Source organism: Gymnoscopelus braueri (assembly GCF_963280865.1).
Source record: "Gymnoscopelus braueri genome assembly, chromosome: 2".
Lineage (NCBI taxonomy): Eukaryota > Metazoa > Chordata > Actinopteri > Myctophiformes > Myctophidae > Gymnoscopelus > Gymnoscopelus braueri.
This window is the reverse complement of record NC_137604.1, coordinates 55026404-55039424: the sequence shown is the minus strand read 5'-3', so window position 1 is coordinate 55039424 and position 13021 is coordinate 55026404. Positions and strand designations below refer to the sequence as shown.

The 13021-nt window shown below is 44.7% G+C and overlaps 1 protein-coding gene across 3 annotated transcripts; it reads right to left on the bottom strand.

Moving 5' to 3' along the window:
* Window positions 1-754: 754 nt before the first annotated feature.
* zbtb45 (zinc finger and BTB domain containing 45) lies at window positions 755-12685 on the bottom strand. 3 transcript variants are annotated; one of them, XM_080448981.1, is made up of 6 exons: window positions 12547-12685; window positions 9883-11236; window positions 9380-9514; window positions 7147-7287; window positions 3691-3970; window positions 758-1711 (listed from the first exon to the last, which is right to left on the bottom strand). In XM_080448981.1, exons 2-6 carry the CDS (start codon window positions 10906-10908, stop codon window positions 1296-1298), a joined length of 1998 nt encoding a protein of 665 aa, XP_080305107.1. In that variant the 5' UTR covers window positions 10909-11236; window positions 12547-12685; the 3' UTR covers window positions 758-1295. The 3 variants fall into 3 exon arrangements, with proteins under 3 accessions (XP_080305109.1, XP_080305107.1, XP_080305108.1); XM_080448982.1 differs by lacking the exon at window positions 12547-12685 and adding an exon at window positions 11822-11964; XM_080448983.1 differs by lacking the exon at window positions 12547-12685 and having other exon boundaries at window positions 755-1711; window positions 9883-11113.
* Between the last annotated feature and the right edge of the window lie 336 nt (window positions 12686-13021).

Here is a 13021-nt window from a genome sequence, read left to right as displayed (position 1 = left end):
CTTCCAATTACTTTCACCTAAAAAGGCTCATTTATGCTCCGTTTACATACTTTATGAAAATAAATGTCAGTTTCAAACAATGTAACCATGATGACTTCAATGCATCCTTTACGTCATGGATAATAAGCAATACTAGAGGGCAGAGACGTTTTCGTGACAATAAACATGGCGACGTCAAGGAGGTCCTAATAAATGTACAGTACCTAAAGAAAGAGCTGTTCTGTAATACACGTTTGTCCCTGTGACCAGGAGAACTGACATCATATATATATGTTTAAAAGTTCTTACTAACTCGTACAACCTCTGCTCAAAAGGTGCTGCCACTTAATAAAAAGAATGTCAAGTCTCACTTCAACTAGATGTAGTTCAAGCTATTTTCGGCGGCGCTGCTCCGTTTAGTTCATATCCGTAAGCTTTCAGAAAACATGAAAAATACGTCCGAAGTGAATGTGTATGGATAGAAGACTCCGTCCATATCTGTACTTAAAGGGATACTTCACTTTCACATAAAATAAACATTAAAAATAAATATTAAAAAAAAATGAAAGAAGTTATGGCAAAATAAAGGCCCCCTCACACATTAGTAGGACACTCTAATGCGTGAGGGGGCCGTGATTTTTCCATTACTTTTTTCATTTATTTTTAATATATTTTTTAAATGTTTATTTTATGTGAAAGTGAAGTATCCCTTTAACGTTGAGCATAAATGAGCCGTCACAACCCCCCCCCCCCTCCTTAAAAAAAAAGATAAAAAGATCATTTTTCTTTAAATAAAATAAAATCTCCACCGACAAACTCTGAATCAATACCAATCTGACCCTCTCTCCGAACCTTGTTGACTCTTTGTGGTGCATTTGAATACTAGAATTTAAAAAAAAATCTGGATTTTAAGGACCTATATTTCTTGATTGGCTAAAAAATGCTTTGGATCAGTGATCAGCATGATGCCAGCTCATAGTGGCTGAGCATCATGAACTATCAGCAGCACCATATCACTGCATTACTGGAAATTATTGTTGACAAAAACAACATCACAATATGAGAAATGACACTAGGTTTACAACCACAACATTACATGTGTAGCATTTTTAAGACCTCGGAAATTCTCATTAATACCTTTGCACTTTTCTAGACCCGCGTGGGACTGGGAAGTGGCAGGAAATGTGTATTTTATTCCCACCAGGGGCTGGTCAAATGGTTTTTAACATCAACACAAAGGATCAACGAAAGGGGGAGAGGGGTCAGGAGGGAGAGTGGAGCTAAGGATTCAGGAATTCAGGAACACTGATCTTTCTCTAGGTGGAGGAAGCCCCATGGCTGGGCATGTTGGCCATATTCCCCATGCCCCCTGTGCCAGCCATACCTGAGGGCCCTCCCAGAGCTGGGGGGCTGTGCTTGGGGGGCGAGGTCATACCAGAGCCTCGCCCCTGCCCCTGAGCCTGGCCCTGGGGCGTGTGATGGGCATGTTGCAGGGCGTGGCGCTCCAGCAGGGTGCGGTGGGTGAAGGCCCGATGGCACACCGTGCACTGGAACGTGCGTTCGGCGCGGTGCGTGCGCATGTGCACGTTGAGTGAACTTTTCTGGGTGAAACGCTTGCCGCACACGGAGCACTGGAAGGCCCTGACGCCAGTGTGCACCACCATGTGCTTCAGGAGGTAGTCACGCAGGGAAAAGGAGCGCCAACAGATGGAGCACTGGTGAGGTTTTTGGCCTGGAGAAAAGACACAGACACATACAGGTTGACTTGGCACAAGTGAGCGCGCACACACAAACCAATAGCAGAAAAAAAACTCAAAGCATCTAGTCTCGTTGAGCCGTGTGAGTGCGCATCTACTGTCATGAAGCTGTCATGTATGTATGTTCACTCCTGTCACTTGTACACCAGAGGGTGCTGAAAATGCCAAAACATACCTATAGGTTGCCTTGTCGTTAGAACGTTACTCTAAAACTCTCCTCATTTTACACAGGGTGACAGCAGAAAGAAAGATGGAGAAATATTATACAGTATTAACTCATTGACTGCCAGAGTTAAAACCTCGTTCATAGCAGCCCTTGCCAGCGATTTTCGTGTTTTTTTGTTTCGTTATTTTGTTATTTAATTCACATATAGAAAGTCTAGCTTGACACTTGAATCGTTTTGATCGTTCCACCACTAGAGAGCAGCACATACCAAGCTTGATCGGCTCGCTGACACACTCGCCCCCTCCCAGACCCACTCACACAGTGAAACACATGAACCGGAAGTGAAATGTCTCAGATTCTGTGATCGGCGAAAATTACTTTGTGATACACAACGGGGATGACTGTTCGTCACCCAGACCATAGATTATAGGAGGGGAGGTCTCCGATCGTTTTTCATAGCGTGTGAAAAACCGTTTGTTTCCCTATTATGGTCGAAAATGACTGGGGGGAAAAATGTAAAACCGAAAACGGAACCCAAGTCATGGAACCGGATGCAGTGGTGGTTGAAGTAAATGGAACCTGAAACTTAGCCTGATTCATAACAGAATAGCGTGATCAGAGCATAAAGATCAATAAAGACCATAGATCGCATTAATGCGATCCTGGCGGCCAGGCGCGCTATTTATTAGATCGCATTAATGCGATAATGGCGGCCAATGAGTTAAGGCTGTCTGCATTTCTTCACTCTCATAACGACAACATTCACTCTATCATCATCAAGGTCATATTCTATATCTCTAACTCAGTATTTGACCTATGGTGCAATTTAGTGGTTAAAGTCGGTAAGCTGAGCCATGGGGCTCAACTATGCACATCTCTAGGTTGCCCTGCAAACACTCAACACTGACCTGAGGCAATGAGGCATGGTACTAACACTGGCGGTGTTAAGGCACTTTCATTGTGCACGTAGACGGGTTTTCACGTACGTCAGGGGTGAGGACGGTCGTACGTTCTTTATTACACCTAGCATAGTCCGATACGTAAGTTGCGATAGTATGTAGCATGGGACAGTGTTGCCATGTCCGCTGATTATAAGCGACTTTGAGCTCGTTTCTCTGTAAAGTTGCTTGTAAATATTGGTAGTTGCGGGTTGCGTTTTATTTGGTCTCGTTTCTAAAGTGTTGTTGCTTATTTGGGCTAATTATGATTTAAACCAGTGGTTCTCAAATATTTTCATGTCATGGACCCCCAAATGAATGTATTTGTCCCTAACCCCCCATCTGAAATTTTTTTGTGGCAGATTTGTGTTCTTAGAATGTTTCAAAAATCTTCCAAATATTCCACATTTTATTCCAAGATTTTGTGAAAATAGCAGATCTACAAGCTCACAACGCGTCGCAGTGTGAGCTTGTAGATCTGCTATTTTCCGTTTAAAGCGTTCATGTGGCCTAGTCGCTTCTTTTGGGCTTGTCTTCATAGACCTGGTTGCTTATTTCTCTCGCAAAATTTGGCAACACTTCTATGGGAGATGCTAACGTATGGTGAAAGCACGTCGGGTTGAGTTCAGTCCGCAGCCGGACGGATAGAAAAACGTGACGAATCTGTCTCCCCCTCCAGTCCCTATGTCAGCCCACGGCTCTTACGGACAGTATGTATTTCACTTTAGGGGAGCGATTCAAACAGGAGGCATTTAAATTAAACGTCTAACATCATGGACTATATAATGCCTAGGATATAGTGGTACATACACATCGTGTTCATTCAGCTGACTCAGTCAAGACAACTTACCGGAGTGGATGAACATGTGCTTGCTGTAGTTCTTCCTGGAACGTAATGATTTGCCACAGTGTGTGCAGTCAAATGAGGTCTCAGATCCCTGGGATGAAGGGGAGGGGCCTGCGGAACAGGAAGAAGTGGAGGGGGCCGGGGCAGGTGTCATAGGTGCTGGGGGCGGAGCCTGCTGCTGTTGACTGGGCTCCGCACCGGCCATGCTGTCCATTCCTCCCATGGGCCCACCCACGAAGAATGGAGCTGGCTGCGACTGGCTCACTGGGTACTGGAAAAGCAGCTGGGAGAAAACACAAGAGACACCTAAATTCTCATCTTAGGGGCTGTGTCCACCAAAGCTTTAAAAAAAAAATGTTTTCAATGCAAGCCCGTCTATTTTACGGTATGCTAGAAATGGCAGCAGCGTGAAAAGGCGCCTTTTTTATCTTTAGTAAAAAAATATCCAACTTTGGGATAAGCGTTTGAGGAGCGCCTTGTGTCCCTCAGCTTTGGAAAAAAGAAAACCCTGCTTTGGTGGACAGCGGACACACGAGCCTATGATTTTCAGAGACAGCTTTGATGACCTGATTTGCAGACCTGCCAACATTGGGAAAATTGAGTACCAAACCTGCACACTTTCACTCAGCTTCACTTTGAACACGGCAGGGTCCGACCTTTACGGATGCCCGAATGCCCTGGGGCAAGTAAAAAAACCTGTGGGCAATTAAAACATGTCTAGACCTGCCCAGTCTGGCGAGTACCACTTGAGAGTGATGTTTTGTTTTGTTTTGCTTTCATTCTCGATTTCTCCCATCAGTTGCGGGCTGCCACTATCCGCACCATTAGGCTGGTCTCTCACTCTGTCTCACGCACACACACACAAGTGTTCTAGCTAACTTGTAACCCTCTAAACCCCCAAGGGGAAAGTTTTTTGGAGAAGTACTACTTGTAAGGGCAAGTAGGAAAATAAACTTAACGTTGGACCTTGCACGGTTATTTGCCCACCTGCCTCCATATCATCAAATTATTCAACTTATAAATCAACTTTCTATTGTAATAGAAATATTGTGATTTCTAGCATCTATCACAATATTATATTGATTCATCACAACATAAACGTTTTCTCATCATCATGCAGCCCTAATGCACATGGATGCCTATTGCCTAGATGTACTGTATGTACAAGATAAGACAGTGAAGTACAGACTTCTCACCTGCTCATTCACAGATTTCACATTTACACCAGTCAAACACCACACACACACACACACACACACACACACACACACACACACACACACACACACACACACACACACACACACACTATCTGAGCTTATGAGCTATGGCTTGGTAAAAAGAGTTTTCATTCACTATTATGGCCTGCTATAATAGTATCATGAAAGTAATACCATGCTGATAATTCTTCTGTGCCGATTCATTGGTATGGCTTCATTTTCTCATTCAGCCTTGGCTTTGGTGGAACTGCTATTACTTGTGTTTGGGGTCTGAGGTTATCAGCACCATAGCAGGCCACCACCTACAGTATTACAACATGGTAACAATGACATGAGCGCTTAGCCGCTTACTTGACTCTGGGGATATACTTGAATATATACTGTAGCAAGTATTGACATTTGTGTTGTAATCTTGTCCCTTTTCATTTTTTTTAAATTATTACCTCCTGACTGATGTCAATGATATCAGTCAGGCTAACATTAACTCAATTCAATTCACAATCTCAAGTTCAACTTTCCACATCCCTCCCAGTGGAACGAGAGGAATCAAATCAGGTGTTGCTGCAGACTTGCGGGTTTTGTGAATACTCACACGATCACAAAGTAATTGTCCCTCCAGCCTATAGGTTATGTGTCTGCAAGGAAGTAGCCAATCGGGTGCAAGCTAATGAAGCTATCCGTCCAGCATATGGGATCTACTAGCTCTTGTCCCCTCGGGACATGCAAACATGCAACCAAATTGTATAATAGTTGGTAATATAAGAATGTAAAACAAAACGTTTACAGTTTATCTCTTATTTAATAATAATAATAGCTTGAATGTATATAGCGCCTTTCACGAAACCCAATCATTTGCACCAATGTTGTCTTGTCAATATTGTTTTGCTGTCATTGGGGAGCGTTCTAAAGATTGCAACAACACACAGGGTCTGGTCCACACAGTGCCACACAGACAAATACACCGAGAGAGTGACAGAGCGAGATACAGAGAGAGAGAGACAAGAGAGAGAGACACAGAGACAGAGTTATACATAGAGAAAGACACAGTTTGAAGTTATGTCGTCAGACGGTATTATTAGAACATGCATCCTGGCAGAAATGTCGGCGCGTAGACTTGAGTCCTGCACCATCAAACTCATAAGGCGTTACCAGCTTTCTGCGTACTTTAGAGGGTCAAATTGGATAGAGTACTTTTGAGTCAAAATGTGTACCTGCTATACAAAATGCATACAGGCTGGCAGGTCTGCATTTGCCATTAATCGGTTCGGATATGATAGCGAGTTGGGGAAACTAAGGCAAATGGGTTATGATGTGCAAAAAAAGACCACAGAAGAGACGGATATGAACCTGTGACCTTCCATATGACATAGCCTGCTAACCCATTAGGAAATCCTGTTTTTATTCCCCCCCCCCCCCCACACACACACACACACACTGTATATATATATATATATATGATAAGTTTTTCTAAGCTATTTCTGGACTTAATCAAACAGTGGGGGCAGGCCTCAAATGAAAGAATCCATTACTTACACCTCATTAAGTTGCAGACGCATTGCGCTGCGATGCAAGCGTTGCTTGCATTACTTAATGTATTCATGTTGAATGCATCATGCATGTACAACATGCAGTTTGTTGCTCTCTTTGACTTTTTTTTCTCCAATAAAAACATATCACTGGTGAATCAAAGTAAAAACAAACATTATGTGGTATTGTAGTATTGTGTATATATGGAACTAAATGGACCTGTACGTAGGCCTGTCACAATTGTTACATAATCGTCTAATTGCAATTATTTGAGATAATCGCAAATATTTTTGCATAATCGTTTCCATGAAAAATGTTCACACCTTTTCAAATATAAAGAAAAGGCAGAAATAGCAGATCTAAAAGCTTACAACGCGTGACGCGTTGTAAGCTTTTAGATCAGCCATTTCAGCTATTTTTACATGTATAAAATTATTTAATATAGCAATAATTTCTTTGTATATTTAAGTTATTTGTCATATCTGCCCTGTGCAATGTTTGATTACAAAGCCTAAAAGGCTTCATATGTTCCGAAGTTCAATGCCACACACACAATTACATCGTTAATCGCAATTATTTGAGTGACAATTAATCGTCAACTTAAATGTGTAATCGTGACAGTCACTTGTACGGGTCCATGTGGTTCCATTTGTAAACTCTTAAAGAGTTAAATTAACACTCAAGATTTGACACAGTGAATCGGAGCGCCTACCTGGTTGTTGATGGACTGTGAGGAGGGAGGGGGAGTCAGGGGCTTGTTCACTCTCCCTCTGGGGTTGAATGACATGGTCTGAGTAGGTTCACTCTGCGGCCAGAAGCTCTCAGAAAACACCCCCTGCTCATCATAGAAATCCTGCAATACAACACAATGGAGGAAAGAAAACCCTTCACATATTGGTTTGAATTTCACAATTCCAAGCGACCGTGGCGTTTTACTCTGAGGAACTCTCAAGTGTACTCTCATGTGAACAGGGATAATTTGCGGGGTCGGATGCCATTAGTACTTTGTTACTGGGGTGGATGCTATTAGTCTATTGTTACTATTGTGGATGCCATTAGTCTGTTGTTACTGGGGTGGATGCCATTAGGTCTGTTGCTACTGGGGTGGATGCTATTAGTCTATCGTTACTAGGGGTGGATGCCATTCATCTGTTGTTGCTGGGGTGGATGGCATTAGTCTGTTGTTAGGTGGATGCCATTCGTTTGTTGTTACTGGGGTGGATGCCATTAGTCTGTTCATTTACTTATATGTAGTAAGTAAATTCAAGTATTAACACTGCAACTAGTTAAAGCATGAGGTCCATGGAGGACAGAAGAACCAACTGGAATAGGAGGAAATTAATTCAGGAAAGGCCTATACGTCTCAGAATTCAAGGCGGTCTCATGGGTAACAAGCAAATGCGGGTGAAAATGACAGGAGCGATGCTTTCAGCTGGATCCAGGGGTAAACATTTCATATCCCTCACATTTCACAATGCACCTTTAAAATCAACTGCTACCATAATAGCACAGCACAGTGTATATACTCCACGAGTGAGAGAGATTTATTGGTAGTGTGGTCCGACCAGTCCAGCTACATTGCTGTCAAGGGCACACACCAACTGTACATTATCTGACAGGATTTCAGTGGAGATAGTCGAGAACTGTCTGCAGGAATATATCTATACTGTAGCTCCCATTTTTACATTCTCACAGTGGAAAATAAACTCAGGATTCCACGGTGTAAATCTTAGCTCTCATATGGAAACAAGAAAGTACATGTTTGCAATCAGGAACAAACATTTTTGAAAAATACTTTTTTTAAAAATCCATCATAGAGACTGATGGATTCGCAAATTCATTTTCCTGTCACTATTTAACAAGTCAGCTAGGAGTAGGACCATTCTAAAAGAAGCGGACTCCGAATGACGGCTTGTTATCTTCACAAGTGACTGTGAGAGCAGCCAAACAGCTACAGTCTAAATTTAACAGCAGTTGACTGACAATACGTTAACACCCCACCTGCCAATGTTGTGCACTGCAAAAAATTACTCCCAACCGGTAGAAAAACGCTCTCTAACAAACTGCAGCAACTGGAAAATAAAGTTTACATATCGTAGGGCTATGAGAACTTTACCAAATTGCCTGCCCTGAATTGCCTCTGTGTAATGTGCAAACAGATCAAAGCCCTTAGTTCAAATCTTGCACTATATAGTCTAATTGACAATAAAGTGGTTTGCCTTGCATGACAATAAAGTGGTTTGCCATGCATAAAAACTATGACAAACCACACTTATACTTAGTGGATGACTCCCTTAGTTTGCAGTGACATGCTATGCAGTGCCTTGGAGAGAATTGGTAGACAAGGCAGAATCCTTTTTTTAGATATTCCAGGGAGATATTCCTTGTACAGTCTTCAGACACAAAACGCTGCAGCATATATGCTTGCTTGACAATTTCTCCTCCCTGTGCCAACTTTTGAGCTACTGCAATTCTGTCCAAATTGATCATTAATTAAGGGGATTTACTCCCAAAAGACTACATATCAATTGACACCCAATGCTTAAATGTTTCAAAAACAAACAAAAAAACTGAAAAACGGACAAAAATCAAAAAAAAAAATTCTGATAATATGCAAAGTCTCATAATAATGATAATCTAATTTTGGAGATAAACTCTTAATTTATTTAATCACTTTCAACCTGGCGTCTCTATTTTGAGCATGTCATTATTGCGAACGAATTACTAAAACAATTTGCAGAAGTTCACAACACATGAGCTTGTACATCAGCTATTTTCCCTATTCGTAGTACGACAAAGTACACAGGGCTTAAGTGGTTAAATCGACACATAACTTTTCCCCTGATTATCTAACACATTTTCCAGTGAGCCCCCCCCCCCCTCTCACAAGCACTCATAGCTGCAGTGCACCTGCAAGACAAAACTGCAGCTCTGATTTGGCCCACCTGTCCAAAGCTCGCCATGGATTCCTGGGAGCCTTCCTGCTCTCCATCTCGCCTCCCGTCCTCCAGAGCATAGACGGTCCCATCTCCGTCCTGCACCCCTTCATCTTTCACCACCACTCCCTCTCCTCCCAGGACCTAAGAAGGAAACGTCAAAATTAATACAAAAAAGTAATAAAAGAGAAAAGAAAAAGTGCACATGCAAACACGACTACAAATTTCAGAAGAGCCATTTAGCAAAGAGAGAGCAACGAGTTCTTCACCCGGATGTTAATTAGCTTAATCACCCACAGCAGGTACGCGGAAGGCCATAGCATGTCAACTAGAGGAGAAGTAGTTTACACGACAGCCTCTCTTCAGTTGTGATAAAGTGCAGAAACATTTCAGTGATATACGCCAATGCAGTGAGGGAAAAGGGAAAGCAGAAAAAGAAAGAAAAGCAAACCGTTGCAGCTCTGCATGCCTGAAAGCTGTAACCATGGCAACTCTTCCCCTTATCCCCCTACCTGGAGCCTGAGTGGCTGCCTCTGCTTGCGGCTATGTCCCGCCCCCCTGTCTCGGTCTCCGTCTCTTCCCCGCTCTCTCCCATCCATTTCCTCCTCCTCGCTGTACCGCTCCATCCCCACCAGGTCATCCGAGAGGTCGGTGGCGTTGCCGCGGAGGCTGTCCCTGCCGATGCTGTCGACGCTGCCCACTCCGGAGCTGCACCCCGTGCTGCTGGTGCTGGCGCCGTTTGCCGTCTGTGCCAACAGGTCCCGGAGCTTGTACCTGACGTCTTGTGTGCAGCTGGCGTTCTGCTTCATGAGGACCGAGCCGGCCCCGGCGGCCAGCCCGTCGGCGCCGCACATGGAGCCGGGCCCCATGTCCCCGAGCGTCATCAGGCCCACGGGGTTCGCCTGCTCCAGGTGTCCGGTGCCGCTCTCGCTGACGCCGGTGCCCCCCAGCCCGCCACCCATGTTGCTGGCCCCGCAGTCCGCTATGAAGTTGGAGAAGTTGGGGTAACCCCCGACGGCACAGCTTCCTCCGCCACCTTCCCGCCCTTTGCCCCCTCCGCGCTCCTCCTGCTTGGGGAGAACCCCGCCCAGCATCGCCCCCCCGGCCGCGGCGGCCGCCGCAGCCGCTGCTGCAGCCGCCGCCCCACCGGCCGCCTTCCTCTGAGAGATGATCTGGGTGCACTCGTCGATGACTGTCTTGATCTGCAGGATGCTGGCGGCAGTGAGGATGCACAGGGCCTGCGACTGCAGCACCACCAGGGAGCCGCTGTACATGAAGTCCACCAGCTGCTTCACCGTCTCGGCGGGCACAAGCGGCGGCACCGAGATCTCCGAGTGTCCCAGCAGGAGCTTGTCCTGGAAGAACGGGCTGCCGGCCGCCAGCACGCACGCGTGGGCGCGCAGCGAGGCGTCGTGTATTCGCACCGTCACGTCGCAGAAGAGGCCCTCCCGCCGCTGCGTGCGCAGGGCCTCCAGCACTGACTGGCTGGAGTTGTGCAGGTGGATGTAATGCATGGTCTCCGTGCCGCCGGTGGCCATGGCATGCGGCGGGGCCACGCCGGGGTGGGGGTGGGGGTGGGGGTGGGGGTGGGAGTGGGGATGGGGGTGGGGGAGGGGGGGCAGGTGCCTGGGGTTCTGCGTCAGCTTGAGGGGCGAGGAGGACAGGGAGAGGAACGGGAACAGCTCATGGGCCACGGTGGGGCCGCTCTGTGCTCTCAAGCAGTCATCTGCGTGTTTGCGAAGTTTCAAAACCTATGGGGGTTGAGACGAGGTCCAAGTAACTTCCTTCCTGTGTTGAGCTGCAAAGAGAGAGGTTGCTCTTCCAAGGATGTCCTTCACCGGGCTTCACACGCTTAGCACAACCCGGCTGAAATCATAAGATAAACCATATATTAAAGTGCAAAATATGAACTTTCTTAATGTGTCATTTAATTATTCATTTTTGCACAAATATCTTCTTTAATTTTAACTTGTGTAGTTTTACTGACAAAAAGGTAGTTATAGAACCAACTGTCTCTCTTTATCAATCAATCAATCAATCAATCAATCAATACCTCCCTCCTGTGTGGAACACCTGCCCTGGCCAAATGACAGCACGTGCCGTGCATTGGTGTCAGGGGTTTTTATTTGTTTATTTGTGGCCAGAGCCGCCAGACAGTAACCTTAAGTGTCCGGTCAGAGCTGTGAGTCCTACAGCTAAACGGGACGTACGGTGAGCAGCACTGATAAACACACAAACTGTCCTACAACAGTTCTTTCCTGTTAACAAATGCAAATGGCAGTTCAGATATAATGGACTAGTGCTAACTGGGCTAACGTTAGCTTCTCGTAGCTAACCCAACAGGTTAAAAAACATTGACTAGCTAACGTCGTTAGCATATATGTTGACATTAGCCACTTCCACACACATTGTCCACGTCGTAATGCCACAAAAAAACAATGTCATGCATACGTTACACAGCAATGTGGGGGAAATGAAGATGAACTTTGATTGCAAAGCACAATGACATCAACTTCAGAGTCTTGTCAACCTAACTTGCAACATAATACACGCTGCTGCTATCTAAAGCTATTCCTCCTCCTCCACGCTCCAATGCAATGCTAACCTAGATGACATGCTAGAGGATAAGGATAGCTGGGCACTACTAGGGACATCTGGGCACCTCCATGTAAAAATTGGCTATTTTGTCCAAAATGTTCGAAACTAAAATATGTGGAAATGGTCTGAAATAATGTAAAGTATACACGATGTGAACATGCACGGTACGTCATGATCAGACTTGATTTTGTCCTTCAACTTCTTGTTTATGCCCCCAAATGACTAGATATACAGGTTTTGTAGCAATTGTAGAATTATTAGACCTTAATTGTCTAATGTTTAAGCATGTTCTAGTCATGTATACTTTACTGTACCTAAAACATTTAGCAATTATTTTGTTTATAACATTTTGGACAAAATATCCCATTTAACACCAAGGTGCCCAGATGTCCCTTAGTGCCCACCTATCCTGTTACCCATGCTAGCACGTAGCCAAAGGCAAGAACTAGCCAAGTTAGGCTAACGAGCTAACACCCTGTTTTTTTTTTTTTTTGCACAGAACGCCTTCGACTCAGAACTATCTATCATACAGTAAACATTGCCATTGCATCCGTTTTAAGCCAGAACACACACATTACCTGCAACGTGCAGCGACAACGCGGTGCTTTTTACCTCCAGACATTGATGTGCATGCATTGTAAACAAAGAGAAATGACAGGCAACTATAGCAAGTATAACGTTCAGGCGTATCCCTCCAATTTGTGCTGCTGCAGTCTGTGTGTGTGTGTGTGCAGACAGACAGAGCACAGTGGTGGCTTGCAGACTTGCAGAATGTCAGATCTGTGTGTGTGTGTGTGTGTAGTCTGGTCTACATACAATGCATATATATTAACACCATATGCTGTTTGTTAACAGCTGTTCGTGGACTTTTGCAAGCATTGCATTGGGCGGAAGGCTTTGATCTTGTGCTGTATTTTTAAGTCTGCTGCAACTGCATTGGATTCCAATGTAAGAAGAAAGAAAGAAAGGAAGAAGGGCTGAGGTAATTATTGTTATTCCCTTTTCCCCAAATGTACCTAAAATGTGTTATTTGTCATATTATAGCTGCAAGTT

Excerpts from the sequence above, each read along its gene's own strand:
- zbtb45 (XM_080448981.1), bottom strand. The coding sequence starts at position 10,908 with ATGGCCACCGGCGGCACGGAGACCATGCATTACATCCACCTGCACAAC. Across the intron at positions 7,288-9,379 it reads CCATGGCGAGCTTTGGACAG|GATTTCTATGATGAGCAGGG; the intron begins GTGGGCCAAATC and ends GTTGTATTGCAG. Across the intron at positions 1,712-3,690 it reads GCACATGTTCATCCACTCCG|GCCAAAAACCTCACCAGTGC; the intron begins GTAAGTTGTCTT and ends TCTTTTCTCCAG.